This window comes from Caloenas nicobarica, chromosome 11, assembly GCF_036013445.1.
Source record: "Caloenas nicobarica isolate bCalNic1 chromosome 11, bCalNic1.hap1, whole genome shotgun sequence".
NCBI lineage: Eukaryota > Metazoa > Chordata > Aves > Columbiformes > Columbidae > Caloenas > Caloenas nicobarica.
This window is the reverse complement of record NC_088255.1, coordinates 18726838-18746135: the sequence shown is the minus strand read 5'-3', so window position 1 is coordinate 18746135 and position 19298 is coordinate 18726838. Positions and strand designations below refer to the sequence as shown.

General features: G+C 45.0%; 1 protein-coding gene across 2 annotated transcripts in view; it reads right to left on the bottom strand.

Annotated features, from left to right (window-relative positions):
* Positions 1-19298, bottom strand: part of GRIP2 (glutamate receptor interacting protein 2) — a 258196-nt gene that overhangs the window by 75548 nt on the left and 163350 nt on the right. Inside the window, exon 1 of one of the 2 annotated variants that reach the window (XM_065642371.1) lies at positions 7076-7426. The exons of the other annotated variant lie outside the window; for it this stretch is intronic. Coding sequence (XP_065498443.1) covers positions 7076-7115 — 40 coding nt within the window. The 5' untranslated portion in view covers positions 7116-7426. Of the gene's footprint in view, positions 1-7075; positions 7427-19298 lie in introns of those variants that run through there. 2 annotated transcript variants of the gene reach the window in all.

Sequence of the window (19298 nt, the reverse complement as noted above, 5' to 3'; positions counted from 1 at the left end):
TGCTGGCTCCAGGGACACCGGGAGGGAAGAGTGATTTGGGAAATCAAGCAAGTTGGGTCACTCAATAGCTGCAAACAATTTGGGATACAACCTCCAAAACAGCAGCAGATGCCAGATCAGAGACCCACCGGCCTCCTTTGGGAAAGAAGATGCAATGAAGCAAAAGGATGCAGCAAATCCCATTTTTATCCATACACCACAGCAGCAGGGAGCCAGATCTTCCTCTTACCAGCAGAAGTTCCTGTCTCCCAGGGCAAAAGCGTATTTATTCTCTTTGTAACTGCTCCACAGCCCTTCTTGCCTTAATGCCAGCATTGTTCTCCCCAGACCCAAGACAGCTCTTAACTTATAGCTTCATTACAATATACCACACGTGTGTTAATTATACATTGAGATTGGAAGCTGGAGTACTGCTGGGAAGAAAACCACAACTCCTTCCACCTTTCTAATGTGATTTCATGAGCCTGCACAATAAGAAACAGACCAGTTGTGAGACACGAATAAATGGGATCATCTCTTCATCTCTCAGCTATACTAAATAATTTACAAGGCCATTTTGAGACTGACATGCAAAGCAGTTTAACAATGATTTAACAAAAAAGTATGATATTGCATCCTTTCATGGTTTCCAGGTGTTGGGACCAATTCACTTCACAGCAATTTTCAATTCTGGGCCTTTTCTTTCCCTCCTCCCCACAAAAACCTGCAGCTGCCAACTATGCTGGCATCTACAGCAGCTAGGAAACAAATTTCCCTGTGAAGCAAATTCTTCCAGGATGAATTGAATGAAGGCAGAACTCATAATTGCACATTACTGAAAACATTTCTGATAAAAAAACTGGGAGATATTTTTAACCGCATCTCCAGTTGAAAATTGCTGGGAAAGATGCTTTTGAAAAGCCATCATCTCCAAGCATGTAATTATCAGATCCTTGAACAAAAACACACGGTCAAAGGAAGAAAAAAAAAAAAAAACCACACACCAAAACCCCCAAACCACAACTTTAATGGAAATTAAAAAAAATCAGGATGGCAATTGTTGGAAATGGAAGGAGTAAAAATCTTAATCCTGTGTGATTTTGCAGGTCTCTTAAGTTACCAGGCTGATTTGTAAATCCACAGATTAATAAATTTGGCAGCTGAGAACATCAAGCTTGGTGAGGTTTGTGGGTTTTTTGTTATCAATGGAATAATAATAATAATATTAAAAAGAAATCAGAAGCAGACTGGCAGTCAGACTGTCACAGAACCAGATTTTCCCATCTCACACTTAAGCACGCTTGTCTTGAAACAGTGTTTCTGCCACCTGGAACAGACAGGCGTGCAATGACCTGGGGGTCCTATCCCATCCAGGCTTAAGCCCATGCACACCCTGATGGGATTACTCACATGCTAAAAACTATGCGGTAGCTGAACTGACAGCTGAAAGGAGCCTTAAATGTTCTTATGCCTGGTAGCATTCAGTTGTGAATTGATGAATGTTGCTAAATATATATTTTTGCTCTACTTTCTCTCCTCCAGTTCTGCGCCAACACCACTTTCTGATTATTATTACTTGTTAGCTTTAATTGTTTCTTTTGTTTGCAGCACCTACACATGCCTAAACACAAAAGCATAGGCACCCTTTCCTCCAAGTTGCCCAACAGCTTTTTCTGACCTTCTGGGTAAAATTGTATACGATTTCCACCCTTGAGTTAAGTAGATAATATCACAAGCGATAAACATTGGCATCCACACACAAGTATCATTTTTAACAGTCCATTTGGAAAATAAATCAAATCCTACGTGCCCTAACATATACGAACGCTTTGGCAGTGCGGTTATCCTTGGCTTATATGGATTAACAAAACACAACAAACATTGTGAAGAAAAATGAACCCAGACATAAAGCCAAAAGCAAGACTTAATGCACCACATGAAATTCAGTCGCTTACTATGGGTCACTCAAAGCCAGGGTGCATCTCTTCCAGTGATAATGAGATTTTCTTAGGCAGGTTGGCAGGGAGGCAAACATCTGGGTTGGAAACTGGACTCCAACAGTTAGTGCTGGAGAGAAAACCTCAACAGAAATTGTTCAACTGACACTACGGACTGATGTTTTTATTAAATCTGCCCGGCCTTTGCACTGAAAAATACCCTTCGACTAACAAATGTGTACTGATGAGATGTGCACAATCTTTTAAGAGAAAAGCATCTGTAACCTCCATACAGGAGGGCAAAAACTGAATCAAAAGATAATTCTTTCTATAGGCCACAAAAAAGTTGTAGGAAATTAGTCTTGTTTCTTCTATAAAAAGCAATTTTGGTGGAATGGGTCATCTCTAGAAAACTGCAGGAACTCATTTCTACTGTATAGATCATTTATACTTAACACAGTCAACAAAACATTAGAGATCTGGCCACTGAAGTCCAAAAGCCATCAGTAGGTATTCTTAAGACCTTATAGAGGATGGGTAAGACATCACGAGACTGTGGGAGAGCAAAATGCAACGTTCGAATCAGGGGGGAAAAAAAAGGTTATTTCAGAGCAGGGATGAGAGAATTACAAATCCAGCACCTTCTCTTTCAGTTCCTGGAACTCACCGCCTGGGTGTGAGCTGCTGAAAGAAAATGAGGAGGACTAACCCCCAACCTGGATCTACCACAAATAAGTCATGCCCACTCAATTTCTTTCTATGACAGAGCAACATTTCTGGGTAGACAGAAAACGCGAGTTGTTATATCTCAATTTCAGAAATGCCTCTGACACTGTTTCACATGCTATTTTTGTAAGTATGTTTGGGAAGCAGGATACAGATGATTATGAAGTGTATGCAAAACTGATTGGAAAACCACACACTGAGAAAATTCATCAGTTGTTCACAATCAGAAGGGACGGATGTATTAAACCAAGTTCTGTGGGGGCCCGTCCTCAGTCTGGTGAGACTCCAGGTTCTCATTAAATGACCTGGATGATTGCAGAGAGATTGTTCTTATTAGTTTACTGACAGCCACCAGCTACGAGGGGCTAGAAGTAGGCTGGAAAGTCAGCTTTGAATCCAGAATAATTCATACATGTTTGAAAAAAATATAAATACACAACTCAGTAGAAGTGCACACAAGCTACCAGACCTGGGCGTGAATAATCAAATAAGTAAAGGATGGAGAAAAACTAAGTGACAGTTGCAGAAAGACTTTTCGGGTACTGTGGACTGCAAAAGCATATGTAATTCCATAGTGCCATGTCATGTGCAAGAGAAGCTGACGCTCTGGTACATATAAAGGTGGGTATATTCTGCAGATCTGTGAAATATTCCTTTGCACGGATAAAAGCCTCAGTTGGAATGCAGTGCCCAGGTCCGGGTACCACAGCTCAAGAAAGACGTGGTCCACTGGAGTTCATTCCAATTGAATCAGTTCATTCCAACTGATGGTCAGACATCTAGAAGACCACAACTTCCAAGAGTGAGGGGAGGAATGAGTTCTCTATGTTAAAAAGAAGAGAGGGAGGAGAGAAAAAGGGTTGTTGCTGTCTTCAGACATCTGGAAGAGTGATGCACGAAGGGAAGGAGCAATCTGCCATCTGTGTTAGGACAGGAGGCAATGGCACCAGAACTGCAAATGCAAAAAGCTTTTCCCTAATACTTAGGTCTAGTGAATGAATTTGAGCTGGTGTGGTGTTTCCAGCTTGGATGCGTTCAAATGCAAGACGGACAGACGATAATACGGGTATGGCCAATAGTCAGGGCAGAGGAATGGCCCAGAACAAGCTCTCTCTGCCCAGTTCTGGCTCAGGTAAACTAAGATTGCCGTGATTCGGCTCCGGATCCAGAGACGTCTGCTTTGGTATGCACAACCCCATTACTTTTCTCTTAATCTTTCATTTTGCTGCCACTGAGGTAGAGCTGACAAGTGACGTAAGCAGCTTGATGAGCAGGAGTTATATTAAATAGCACCATTGTGATATAGTCTTCAATAAAAAAGATAAAATCTTTCTTCCTAGGAGATTTATCTATGAAGATTTCCTCCTGTCTTATTCTAGCTGCTCACATTAGTTTCCTACCTCTTTCAGGATTTTTTTTTTTCTCTATTTTTCCCCCCGCCTGTTTGGCAAGCTGGGAAGATCTGGGGCTATGGCAGAGAGAGCACAGCTCAGAATAGGGGAGCCAATCCCCTGAAAACCAGCAAGCAGGAAGGGGCAGAGATCTATTAACAAGTCTTTTTTCCTGACCATTCCCACCCTGCGAACGAAGAGTGCAGCTCGTTGGTCTGAAAGAAGGCACAAGAAAATCACACTGCTCTCCTTGGTCTGCAGAGTCTGTCTTGCTTACACTAAAAGCACGGCTTCTAACAGCAACACAAAAACCACCCTTAAACCAAACAACAGAAAAGCACTCAACATTCTCATCTACCACCTCTATTTTTCCTTCGCCTTCTAGATAAACCATATTTTTTAAAATAAAAAAAAATAAGTCCTTCAAATGCATACATTTGAAATACAATAGGTCTTATGAAGTTGCCTATGCCATAGTGAATTAACCATTAAACTTGGGCTGGTTTGTGATGGGATCCTCAGCTGATCAATCGGAGCAGCACGGAGAAGATTTGATGAGCTCTGTCTTCCTGCCCACCCCTGCAGTGATCCTGCAGTAGGGACTAACTGAACATCAGGTTTACTAGAGCAAAACATAGAGGGTCTTCCTGGACTTCAGAAAGGTCACAAAGCATTTCAGGGAAGTCCTCCAACTGCAAGATTACGAGGTCTCTCGTGGAAACACACCATCACACTGGGACCTGCAGAGCCACACACAAGCTTGCTCTAACCAGAAGATAAACGCTTCCCCTACCTTCCACAAAACATCACTGCTAGTTTGCATTCTCTGACCTTTCTGTTCTGAAGGACAGGCAAAAGCTCAATATTATTAAAACGTGCCATCTGTAAACTTTCAAGAGTGGCTGGTGGAGAGGAAAGAAATCAAGACTCTGAATAGTTGTGGGCCAGGGAAGCAGTTCTGAAATATTTGGATGCCTGTTTGAAAAAATCCATCTGTTTTTTACTTTTGCCCATCACACTTAAAGTGCTAAAATGAGTGATATGATAGCAACTCATTTTATTGCTTCCATCTCAGATGATTTCCAGATGATGAGATGAGTGCCATGAAAAAAAATCAGGTTGACAGGAGAAAACCCCATTAAGAACCCGGGTTAAGTGACGGAAAGAGAGCTTTGCTGAGCTTCAGCAAAAGCAAACCCAATGCATTGTAATCAGCCTCCCTCAAAGGTTTTCTCAATGCAGTAAAATAACTAAGAAAAAAAGGGATGGCAGACATGAATGAGATGGTCACCCACCCCTCTGTCCTTCCTCTGTGGCTGGTGCAAAGGATGGTCTGTGGGATGCTGAGGAAACCAGTTCCTACTGGATGATGAAAGCATGGGCTTTGGCCTCAGGAGCAGCACCAGCACAAGGTCCAAGGGTATGATACCAGGGTGAAGAAGGCTTCCTTACCAGCTCAATGACTGCACCATTCTCTGGTACATGACAGAGCTACACATCACATTTTCCCAAAGTTCTCCAAGAAGGGTTTAGGGCTGAGATCAGGAATACTTCTCCTTTGGTCACCCAATGCCCAGACAACATCACCATTGGCAGCAACACAGCGGTCATCAGGACTTGCATGAATGAAGCACCAGATGCATCTGGTGACATGTTTGAGGAACTGTATGAATGATCCATCCCCCTGTGGCTGGTGGCATCCAGACTCCTCCAGCACGGCCGGTGTCAGCCACCTCTGAGCCAGGGGCCCCGCTTATGGCTCAGCCCCAAGAGCAATGGGAGCTCCTGCCAAGTTGTCTTTTGATCTTTTCGTGGAACAGCTGCATTCCTGCCCTGTTAAATCACGCGCCCAGACTCCCTCTGCCTACCAGGACTCATCACCATGTCTCTGGCAGCTTTAAAATAAGCCCCAGCCCCTAAACCACTCTGCTGTGCTGCTGCATTAAGTGGACATTACATCTAGTCACTGTCCATGGAATAAGGCAACACAGGCTAAGCTGCTTTACACCTGGTTTATTTTACCTCTCAGATTTAGGGAGGAAAACAATTTTCTAAAGTTAGGTTGATGCTTTAGGACATCCTGGGGCCAAGGAGAGGGCAAAGTCAGTCCCAATACATCACTTCAGGCAACGTAAAATGATTCAGAAACCGTAAATTACCTCTGTACTTCCAACTCTGATGCCTCAGCCTTCAGAAGGGAAACGCTTGCTTCAGAGCAGCAGGGTGAGCTCCATGCAGTACATTTAGCTGCAACAAACAGAGCTACAGCATGCAACAAAGTACCTGAATATTGCACCTGGTTAGAAATATTAGAGCCTGTCCATCCTGGCAAGACGGGCGCCAGGGTTTGGTGCCTGTGCCCTTTGTAAAGGTGCCCTTCTACACTCTTTTGCAGAGATGAAATGCATTTCTTATACTCCACGGTAACAGTGGGTTGCTCACCCCAGGTTTCTAAAACAGAGCTTAGCGCCTCATTGAAATGGCAGATTTCCAGCAGGAGCAGAAATATTTATTGACATGGCAGCAGTAGATTACACGGGAGATGGGGGAGATGGCAACAATCCCACCATGCTTAGCAGAGTCTCTTACCCCCACCTAGCCCCCCAGCCCCTTTTTCACCATTGCTGAATGCCCAAGCCCATTCACACGCTGATCTTGAAAAATAAGAGTTATATTTAGATATTGTTAAAAATAAATAAATTAAATAAAATAAAGCTGTAAAGGCTCTGGGGTGCCTTAAGAACAGCCCCTGTGTCTGCCCATCTTCCAGCTGGGGAAGCGGGGGGCAGCCTGAAGAGTACTCTTCAGTGGTCACAGGGACAAATTCCTTCCGGAGAAGCAGAGAGAGATATTTTGCAAATCAAAGCAATTAAGTCACAGTTTGTATGCAAAGGCTGGGATTGTGAAACCCCCTGCAAAGTAGCACACAAAATTGTCGATGATTTTTAAGGTGGTTAAAGGAAACGTGAGTAAACTAAAGTAAACTACTGGAGGAAGGGAGGAAGGGGGGGAAAAAAAAAAAATACAGACACACTCACTCACCAAAGTCTGACTGCAAATCCTTTTTCAGTCCACAAAGCATGTCTGCTGTTCTCTATCAAATCATTCAACTAATTGCAACAGCCGCTCCTTTCTCTCTCCCTGCACTGGAATCACTTCCCAGCAGCTCCGGCTGCCTCCCACAGCCAAGTGGGGCACACACTGCTCCGCGCTTCACGGCAGGAAAATGAAAAAAAAGAAATCGTCCTGGGCACTCCAGTTTATGAGGACTCAAAAAATGTGGTGATCCTTCAGAAAGAAATGTCTTTACATGGCTGTTTAAAGTGTGACTCGCCAGTCCCGTGTAAAAATAGGAAAATGAAGGGTATAGGGTTTTTTAGCTAGTCCTAAAAATCCCAGTGCTAGTTCTCTCGGCTCGACTGGCCATCAGGCTTTGCAAAGCAAAAGTTAGAAGCGCAGTGATTAAAGGGAACAGCTGGTGGAAGGGGAGGCAGCCACTGAACCCTGACTCCCCGGCAGATGCAGCAAATGTCGAGCGTGCACTTCATTCCCAGCGGTATTCCACCTCGCGCTCCGCCGCCCGGGAGCGGACATCATCCCGTGGAGATGCGCTGGCCCTTTCCTGCCTGAACCCTTCGGTGGCTTTCATGGGGATTTCAGGCAGAGGGGAAAAAAATAAATAAATGAAATTAAATAAAAGGAACCGCGGGCAGCTGGTGCTGCAGCAGAGGTCCCGCTGCCCCCGCGCCGTGCCCGGAGAACCTGCAGAAGTTGGCCGGCAGCGGAGCCTGGAGCAAAGCTCCAAGTTGCAGCAGCGGCAGCGGGGCTGAGCGAGCGCGAGAAGAGGCTGCGACTGCAGTAGTGCCTGACACACTTCCCCCCCCGCCACCCCCTCTTGGCAAGCGCTTGCAGAGCCTCTAGCACCTTTCAAGGCAATGTCAAGCTGCTGTCAAAGCATTACGCTGCCTCCCAAACACACACGAAGAGCAGCGTAAGGGAGGATGAAGCCGCAGTCTTATGTCCTGCCTACAGCGTTTTCTAAAAACTCGGTTTAACCCTTTCTTAGGAAGGGCAGAGGAGCTGTCAATAGCAAAACACCTTCAAGCCCTGTGCTAGGATTTGGGCAAGCCAAGGACTGCAGCGAGGCTTTGGGGGCAATGCTGGTCACCAGCTGGGTCACAAGGAATCCTGCCCTCTGGGACACGATGCTTCATGGCTTACCACGAAACACCGGCCCTGCACCGTGGGTGGAGATGGCAGACTGGTCTAGAAATTAATTCTTGCGATAAACCAGTCTTTGCTTCCTTTGCTATTAAAATGCAAAATTAAGTAGGCTGACTTGTGTTGGAGATACAGAGCATGAGGGTGGTGGTACCATCCCAGCCCGGGGGTACAGGGAGCAGCAAGGACTTGCACCCCGCCTGCAGCACCACCTAGGTCCCTGCTTCAGCCAAGCTGTGAGACACAAACTCTGTTCCTACCAGTCAGCCCACAGCTTATATCCAAAAGTCAGTTTTCTCCATATTCGCTATATTCCCTTTGGAACTGGTATCATCTGTAATGGCAAGATTATACTCACAAATGCTGAAGAGAGAGCAAGATAAGCATGGTCTGAGGCACGAAAACACAAAAGCCATCTACATTTTTGTAGGAGGGTCCAGCTGTGCTTGAGACTCCTACTAGATTTGGCTGAAAGTGGTCAGGAGGTTCAAAATTTAGAAGGATGCTTGTGGAGAGGCAGCACGGATAAGTCTTGCTTCTGTAGGAAACAAATCAGGATAAACCAAAAGGGCCTGAACACATGCGGATGTGCCAGCAGGAAATTTTGTAGACCTGAAGACCCTAATTCTGTATAGCACATGCGGTGGAGAACTGGGTTTCAGCCTAATGTCAGAGTTCTTCCTTGGACTGAAATGCGGCAACATCTCTATTTTGTTTTGAACTCAGCTGTTTCATCTGCAGACAACTTATACAAAAGCAATAAAATTACTAAGTAAGAAAAACCTACTTACAAAAGAGATATTTTGGTCCATAATTTGTTTTTAAGAAGTTGTTCGGTCTGACAATAGACTTAATTAGTAATTGAGCTGAAATTTGTAATTAGAAATCTTTTCACACAGCTATTAATCCTTTTGCTGCAGAGGAATCTCATCTTAAAGGAAAAAAACATCTCTAGTTCCACCACAAATACAAGAAGCTGCTAATTTGAGAATCGCCCATTGCTTTGGATGCCATGAAATGGACATCTCCAATAGGATGTTTTAAAGAAAGGCTCTATGCAATCGTTTATATTTACGCCACCATAAAATGTTTCCCAGAATATCTGCTGTGTTGAGAATGGGTATGAGAGGGCAGGTCTACTACATAGTTGAAGATGCTTGTTTTTGTGGGCAAGAACTGGATGGCGCTGCCCCATCCCTCTGCTACTGGTGAAAAAGAAGAGGCATTTATTTTGGCGTTTCAAACCCATAATTTATTGTGGCATTCACTGAGCTGGCTGGCAAGAGCCCAGTGTGCCAAGAGCGTGGAGAGGATAAAGATGTTTACAGTTTCTGACCAAAACTCATAAAGACAACATTTTCTTCATGTTTCAGATGGCACTACATTAAAACCAGTTGAAGTGAACAGCTTGAGTTTCTAATGGAGAAGGAGGAGGGTTCACTGCATACACCAAGAAAATCAGGCAGCCCAAAAAGATACATTACAATATCATAATATATATATCATAAAAGAACACGAGGCATCAACTAAGTCAACTAAGCTATGGCTTGACAACCAGTATGTAGAGCTTTGGTTTTTTCATGAACAGTCTGTACATCCTCCCATACCTCTTGACATCAACTTTATGCTTGTGTGCTCACAATTAGCAGCTATCCAAAAACGCTCTGGCAATATCAGCTGCATATAAGCCCCACCTAAGAATGTCTGGTTTTTACCCACACACTGTGCCCATTGGAAAAATAAGTTAATCAGGGAGGATGTAAAACAAGACTTTCCACAGGAAAAAAAAAAAACAAAAAAAAACAAAAAAAAACCAAAAAAACCCAAAAAAACCCCACAAAAAACCAAAAAAAACCAACCACACACCTCAGTTCTGCTTTCCTGGCATGTACTGATCTCCTATTACCATCCTAGGAGTAAAGAGGGTATAGGGAACACTTTCTTGGTCCCCACCTTCAATCTAAAATGCTGAGCTGAAAGACAGCATGGGCTGAGGACAATCCATGGCTGGAACAACTGCTGGGATGTTTCCCTACTGGAAACATCCATCTGCACAGGCTGTTGGCTCTCATCCACACAGCTACGGGGGCAATACCAGTCAATAAACCACCAGGATAGACAAAAGGGAATCGGCTCTTCTCAGGAACAGGCTAACCTTAAAGCAAAATTCATTTGTTATAAGTAAGGAAGAGCTACCCTTACACGTACGCACATGTACCAGCACTTAGTTTATCATTTCTTGTACCTGGCACAGTGTTCTGCTCTTGAACTTCATATATCTTTCCCCAGAGCTAACGTACAAATCCTCCCAGAACCTCGGCGGGAACAAAGCTGCAAACCTTACATGGCTTAAAATTGTTGGGTTGACATTTACAGAATACACTTTTATGCAGACAAGACAGGGAGGACGGCAGAGGGAAGATCACAGGCTCTTCAGGATATCAATGATTTAGTCCGCTGCTTGACGGGTATTCGTTACTGCGATTTAAACCATTTCTTATTTAACCACATTCAAAAGTATCCTCGTCAGAAGTCACAGGACTGCAGAACGCTCCAGCAAGACCCCGAAATGGACCATTTAGCATTGAACACACTTTGAGCCCGGGAGAACATGGGAAGGATCTCGCATCACTCCGCAGTGGGAAGCCTCAGGAGGCTTTCTGAAGACAGCTGAACGAACGTAATGAACTGTCAGCCACGGGAAAATGATGAGGAAAAACACCCAGCCACACGCACTTACTGTGCACAGAGAAACACCGAAGTTCTAACCGCATATAAAAATCATATTAATAGCAACAGAAATTGCTTTGGGTTAAGGAAGGTTCAGAAGCAACTGACGCAGATAGTTCCTATTTCTTTTAAACTCAGATCTAAGATTAAGATTTTATGTTGCCATCCCCTTCTCCCCATCCTACTTCTTCCATTTAAAAATAACCCTTGCACATCAAGGGTCTGCCTGGGGCTGGGGACCCTTCTCCCTGCTCGTTCACCCTGCCACCCAGCGCTTCCAGCATCCTACTGGGAAAGACAGTTTTTACTGGGAACACCAAGTCTGTACAAAATCAAGAGGTTAGGAGAGCCTACACTCCTCCATTGATTTTTGGTTGCAGCAAACAGGGAGGAGGAGGAGGAGGAACACGAGGAAGACCCATCACTCTCTTGGTGGAAGAGACTTCACAGCTGATTACCCAGCTATCCACTGACTGCACATTTGCTCCATTTCATCTGCTCCAATTTTAAGTAGTTAGGCTTATTTAGAAACCCCAGACAACTGCACACCAGCCCGAGGCCTGCAGCGGGGCTCAGCTCTGCTTGAAGCAGATGCCCTATTTTGCCCCCCCGACCCAAAATGCACCACACTATTTTATTGGTCTATTTTTATGGGAAAGGGAGAACAGACTAAAAAAGTTATTTAAAGAAAAGGGTATTTAAACAGTTTAATAATGGAGCCAGAGGAATAAGTCCTTGATTATTCTTTCCTTTAAGTGCAAATTCCACCAGCCAGTCCTAAACATTATTTATTACAGGTAATGAACACTGAAAGATAAATTAACCCATCCAGCAGGCAATTAGAGCCTTTGCTGCATGCACACACGCAGAGCACCGAGATGGCGAGTGCTGCTGGAGCTGCTTCCAAGAGCCACATCCACCCTCTCCACCACCAGAGCATAATAAAAAGGTTGCTGAACATTTTTTCTGCTTAACCGTTTCAGAAAAGGATATCCACATCCGTCACCACCTGACAGCACCGTGGGGGAGCGGTGGGGATGCAGGATGCCTCCCGGAGCTGTGATTAATGGGAAGAAGGAACCACTGCAGTGACCCTATCTCTATGTGACACCAGCACTTCAGCGTTCCCCAATTATGCATTTTGCCTGTACACCAGCGACCCTAACTAGGCTAAAATGGAAACTAAAGTAGTAGACTTTTAGTTTGGAAAAGAAACAAATCTCAAAACTGTAGTGACTGGAAGTTACGGTTTTTAAAAACCTGAAACTTTTGGCTGTTGCCAGTGACCAAATGTCCCTGGCCAACGTCAGCAGATCTCCTTCCCTCCTAACGGCGCAGGACATTTCCTTCCTTATTGCAGGTAGGTGCAAGCCCAGGCACTTGAATATTCACTTACTAAATTTACAAACAAGTTAGCGAGTCTGTGTCTGGGACAGCACCGGTCCTTACTCTCCAAATCAGCCTAGTCTTCTTAATCAGACGCCTGGTAAGAAATTAGAACCAGCAATGGCTCAGCCCTTTCGTTTTGCAAGCGACTAAAGGCCAAGTGAGTTACCTAGAAGATTTTTAGCTAAGTGGAGGAGAGAAAACACTTTTTCTCAACTTCATATAGAAAGAAGACACCATACTCCACCAAAATGAACAATGAACTACATTTAGTTTTCATGACTATCTTCACTAGGTGGTGTCAGCCAGAGGTCCTCTGAACTTCAGGTGTCTATACGGTCACCTTCCAAATACCTATTCACTGATGCTTTACCTTTGGTTTCTCCATGTGTGTTCCTGGCAAAAACTCTTGCGTGGAACAAGAGGAATAAATGGCCATGAGTAAAACTCAAGGGTCAAGTCACTGGGCTGGCAAACGAGATGGGATGCATGATCTTCATTACTAACAGTAGCAAATTTAAGGGGTTGGACTACATGAGAGGGACTGTCATTGAAGAGAAAGAGCTACAGAGATTTGGGAATTAAAAAATTCTGACCCAAAACCTAAAAGAGAACAGCATGCTGCCATTTTCAGTAGTCACAGGGGTTTCTTTTAACAATTTTAGGTACAATGTCTTTCAGATCCACAAAAACATTCATCACCATGGTCCTGATGGTGACTTCATGCACACCTCTCATCCTTCTCCTGGCCTCCCCCATGGTTTGTCTTGGTACTGGCGCTTTTCTCAGTGAACCGTGAGGTCAGGGCTGTGCTTTCTGCAATCATCTGGCAGAGGACGTCACACCGCTGGCCAAGACAGGCATTTCAAATGGCAGTCAAGAGCCATAAAAAACAGGCACCATCACCAGAATCATGTCTGAAAGCCATGCCCCCACCAAGGCACGGTCTCACACCACTTAAAAGTGTTTTTCCAGCATTTCTGGGTTTAACCTCCACAGCTCACCCACCTCCTCCAGGCAGCTCCTCCTTACTGAACCCTTTTAGCCAATACCTCAGCCCATGATCTGCAGTTGCGAAAACAGGTCCAAAACCCTGGTAAAAGGACTTGTTCTGTCTGCATGGGAGGAAGAAAGTGCTCTGAACTCTGGGGACAAATTGCATTTACAGGTCCTTCAGTCGCACGTCAGGTTATGCACAGAGCAGCCCCAGCCCCATTGCTCTTGCTGAGGCCACAAAGAGTTGGAGCATGTCTTTCTCCCTTAATACTCTATATATGCTATGCCCTTTTTTTCTGAGTCAATGAACTTTACATGAAATCCTACAATTTACCCCAAGCTCTGGATTTCTGGATCTGTGTAATCAGAAAAGGACACTACAGGGTTGGGGATTCCAGCGCTGATAAGAGAAACAGTGGAAGACAAATAGGCTGCAGCGAAGTACAAGACCTTTTATTCCCCAGCCAGCTCTAATGATACAAAAGAGCTTGTTCAGGGACCTTGTTAGCAGAGATCACCCAACAAAAGCAATTCCCAGCTTTCCGATTTTTTTTTTTTTTTTTTTTTTTTAAGCCAAATGGAAATGAGCTTGACAAGACACAGCAATAAGCAATGCAGCAGGAGGTTAATGATCTATTGGCAACCACCAGCCATGCCAGGGCAAGGTGGAAGTTTATGACTTGCTCCAAAAGGAACAGCGTTCTGAAAGCTGTATGTACGGCACCTGAAAGCGAGTCCACCACTTTCATCTAGACAGAGCACATTACTGCCATTTATCTCTACTTCTGCAGCTGCATTGTACAGAACGAACACTTTTTATGGGCGAAGCACACACGTTTGGGGATGCTCCTAATGGGCTTTACTTTTTTCCACCCCTCAAATCTTTCATAGCAGGGTAGCTAGGAGATTTTAAACAGCCTTGGGACACAAGTAAAATCCTCTTGAGCACACACTGAGCCAGCTCAGCAAAGAACAAGTGAATGGAGGAACCATGCAGGAGCGGAGACCAAGAGCAGCGCCATGCAGCTGAGGGAAACCAAAATGCCTAATAGCTCTCACTTTCTCAGCTTTTAGTGATCAATACACTGGAATGATGGCAAGTTGTTTACAGCTAAAAAACTGGAGGGAAAATAAGCGTCCCAAGTTCTTCAGTGACAGGACTGGTTCCCGGTTTTAAAACACTCCAGTTTACAGTGAGTACATGGCAGCTGCACTTGGCACCTCAACATCAGCACCAGTGCTGCCCTGGCAGGGCCTGCTTGTGATCTCTCCAGCAGAAATGCTGTTGTTTCTTTATATTTTATTAATAACATCAATAATGAAAATAGCAATAGGTCTGTATTAGCTGTCGGACAGTATCTACCCTCCTTCCCCTACTATGGGTAGGCAGTTTAGATGAAAAAAGCTCTATTCCATAGACCACGTTAATAAAAAACAGAAGAAAGGAAACATCTCTTGCTGTGGACCTTTGGGTACAGAGATAAGTGGGGAACTGGCACTTCAGGCCTCCAAAACCAGGACAGCAGCCCCAGCTCTGCCTGTGGGAGCAGAGGCGTGAACGCGTTGATGGGGCTGCAAAGCACATCGACATCCCTGAACCCCTTGCTACCTTACATGCCACGAGGTCTTTGCAACAGTGGGGACTGAAGACTTGTTCCTCTGGCTCCAAAAGGAGCTGGTGCTTAAGCCACACCAAAGCTCCTTCCAGCAGCAGGGATGTGCACCACACCACATCTCACCCCAAGGGAGAGAGCCAACACTACCGCTTACTGCAGCCTGAAGGACGGGTCTTAACGTTTAATCAGCATCCAGCTCCGCTCCTCTCTGTAGGAAGAAAAACCTCCATATCTTCCCCTTAGAAGATTTATCTTGGCACTGGTCTTTTCAGAGGCAACGCTGCCAACACAGATGGAAAAATAAGCAAGTGGGTCATCAGTCTTAGCAGTTGTCACACAGTTTCTTTTCAGTGAGTAGCAGTGTAACAATGCATTAACAATAAATGAAATACCATGTTAACACTAATTTGCATAGTACGGAGCCACAGCGCTTTGCTTCCTCTATTCTCCTTCCAAACTCTCCTGACCTGCATATGAATCGAGATGAAATTTAATTGCTGGGGCATTCAGCAGAATCACTGAATTCCTGCTTAATGAGGCTTCATTTGTACTCTGTTGCATCAGATACCTTCTCTCCAAGGTGCTGTATTAACTAGTTCAGATGTAAAGTATTTTCCAAGGCATATTTTCATATGCATTTCAAAGTAGCAGCAGGAAAAGCGCTGACTGCAAAAAGACAATGTTAGTATCAGTAGCATGATAAGGCTAGCAAGGTCCCAAGAGCACCAAGCCATATTCCTTACATTTAAAAAAAAAAGCTTTAATGGCTTTTATATCCGCTCCTACGTACTACCATGCTGTACCTATGCTGTGCAACCCTTCCAGAAGGGACAAGGGAAAGGAAAGTGGGAGGTGGGACCTGGCCAAGGCCCACATGGGAGACAGCCAAGAACAAGGAGCAATACCGGTAATTTTGGTGACTCAGAAAAAGCACAGCCCACATTGCACCCAGAAGTCAGAGCTCTGGCTGGCTTTGCATTCAGACAGCTCACAGAGCTTACCTCATTCAGGAGTCCTTGGCTGTGGCCAGAGAGCTCATTTCTATGTCAGGTACCTCAGCCTACATAGCTGAGCAGTTCCCTGAAAAATCAGCCTTTTTTCTCCTTTTTTTTTTTTTTTGCTTAAATGTAGCACAGCCAGTAACAGCAGCACAGGCACCGCTGTGTTTCAGAGTGGCACGCAGCGACCAAAGCAACAAGTCCCCTGAAGCACAGTAGATCACGTCGGTCGATGGGAGACGCTGCCGTCACCAGCACTGGATGAAGCCACGAGCTGGCTCTTGGCTCCTGCCCGAGCTTCTCACCCACGCTGGGTCTGCAGCACAGGCCGGGCTGAGCGACACCAGCATCACACTCGTGCGGTAGCTGCAGGGAACACGGGGGGAGCGGATCGCGGTAAGCAAACAGAAATGACCCAAAAGGCACCGCAATGGCGCAGTGGCCGGCGTGCAGCTTTCCGACATGGGGTAAAACCAGGTCACGCTCTCTTGCTGCTGCAAGGAGGCTCCCGGCTCTACCCACACGCCCCGAGGAGCGACGTGGCTTTGAGAAGCGCTCGAACACGCAGATGCCTTCGGACAGAGTTGATCAGCTGTGTGTTTTGGGGCGAGGCGTTTCCATCTGCTGGTTTGGCTCCAGCTCCGGCTTGTGATGTGTTACCTCCCAAGATGGGACACAGCAGAGCCACACACAGCTCCAGGTAATCCCCAAGTGCTGGGACCAGTGATATATAACGAAGTATTTTGGATTTAGAGCGTGTGGAGCTCCCCGAGGGATTGCAAATCGCTTGTTGTTGCAGGCTTGCGAGATGGGATCAGCCTCCTTCCTCCCATCCAGACTCCCCAGGAACAGTTACAGCATGTTCAGAGTGGTATGAAAAGGTTTATCCTTGAACTTGTGAGTTACAGGAACCTACAAAAGTACCGCTCACAGCTCCTCACCAGCCTGGTCCAGACAACAAGTGGGTTTGTACTAGTTGCAACAGGCAGAAGACAGACCACAAAGTCAGTTTGCCATTTGCATTACAAGGGGAAAGAGTGAGGAGCAGGGTATGGCGCGAGGCAGTCCTAATTATCCCAGGGTAGCTAATTATAAAGGATGTAAATTAACAGAAATAAAGCCACATGGTCAATAATAGTATTTTTTAAAAGCTGGAAATTTTAGCCCATTATCTTTCCAGCTGAAAAGCTTTAATTGAAAATGGCTAATCTTCCAGTGGGTTCAGGAAGGGTTTACAAGCTAATTGCTCTCTTTTCTTTAGGATTAACACTGTGTTCTGCGAATAGGGGTGGAGGGCAGCAGATGTGCAGCCTTTACTCTCTTTAATCCAAATGCCCCCACTGCCACAGATGCTCCCAATGCTGCGCGGTGGCATAATGGAATCGTTTTCTCGCACATAAAGTGGTTGTTCCGAAATGAAATTACAGCCATCTATTAGGAAGGGAACAATAAATTTCCTCCACCACACTTCCCCATCACAAAAGACACAGCATTAGCTTATAAAAAAACCCCGATGGAAGTAAATCTTGCAGGAGAGAGAGCAGCTAACAGATAAATCTACCATTCTCCTTTCGTAACTGGTAGCTGGTGTCATTTGGACGTGGGCAGAAAAGTCATTATCCTGCAGAAGTCAGAGCGTGATCCCACAACCTTCAGGGTGGCCAGGACCTGGCTGCTGAGCTTGAGGCTGGGAGAAGATTCGAAGGAGCTGGTGGGGAGGACAACTGCCTTCCATTTCAGCAGAAAGAAATTGCTTTCGTTTTGCTAACCACAATGGCAACTACAACCTATCGCTCTCACGGGCTGCGAGCAAAATTAGTTGATAATCCTGACTACCTGGAGTAGATGGGATTTGCGTTACATGAGAAAAAGTGGTTGGCTTGATTGTGTGATCTCTCTGGGAGAAGTGCACTTAAGGAGGGAGAGGAAGATCCCTAATAGCAAAGGCAGAGTAAACCCTAATTCTCTGAAACAGGGGAGGAGGAGAAAAAGCGTGTTCAAAGACACCTGAAAATGAACAAAATCAGGTTGTGGCCATTCACCTCTCATTGCAACAGGGCAAGGAGGACTGAGTCTTCACGTGAAATCTGCACCTCCACAGGCACCTGGCACCTCCTTGCAAGATCCTGACTAGCAGTCCAAAAGGGATAACACACTCGTTAGCAAAGCATTTCTTTCATATTCCCTTTCTCAGATTGGGGAAGGCCACACCACCGAGAGTAACAGCGTGCCAACCCACCCTACCCCAACTGTAGCTCAGAAAAGCAACAAAGCACCTGGGGCCAAGAGGGATGGGGAGAAGGATGAAGCATTTGGTGTCTGAATCAGAAGAAAAGCAAAGATAATGTTTTATACCATAATGTCTCAGCACTACTGCTCAGAACAAGAGTAGCACCTTTCAGGAAGGTGCCAGGGAAGGGATCCATCCCCACCTACATGAGCTAACGAACAGGAAAGCATCACCTAGGCTTCCTCTAGGATGACTGAAGACATCTTTTCCTAGAGAACAGTTCATCTCAAGTCCCTTGCATTAAGTTCTTAACTTTAGCAATCTGTAAACTAGAGAGAAAATTCATCTCTTTGGAAAAAACAGCAAATACAGCTCATTAACTGCTTCCCCGATTCCTCCTTCCCCTAAACCCTAAAATTTCCTGCTGGATCACTATGGAACATACCAAAGCCCAGCAATAAAGCAGTGCCAACACCACTCATACAAAAGTGTCTCAGTCAAACCCACGGCAGCAGGAGACACAAGAGTCCAGGGAACACGTACCAGACACAGAAACAACAAAAGCTCAACTAGTTTTTAAAAACTGAGTTTGTGTGAAGTTCAGCTGAATATTTGCCTTTTCAAACCCTTGCCTACAATAGTCACTAAGCCACTATCCTAAATCAAGCTTCTTGGTAGCTAGAGAAATGGAATATTTCACGTTCAAATGAAGATGAATTGTTGCCAGCCAAAGCATCACACTGTGTTCAGCAGTGATCTCTATCATGCAGAGGATTTCCTCGACTAAGGGAGAAAACCTTCAAAGCAAGCAGATGACAGACACGCATACCACAAGCATATGACAGTATTAAAATTTAGATGGATACTGAGATATTAACAGCACGAGTTAGGAGGGAATATTTTCAAAACACTATTAACCCAGTGACCCAGTTTATGAGAAAGACGCTTTCTCATTAGTACCTTTTGATTACACGTAAGAGGCAGCAAGTGCGCACTCTCTGCTACCTCAGCACCCCTTTGCTTGCTGAAACACAGTAGTTACACGTGCAATAAGGCATTAAAAGTTAGAGATTTATTCATTTTTTTGC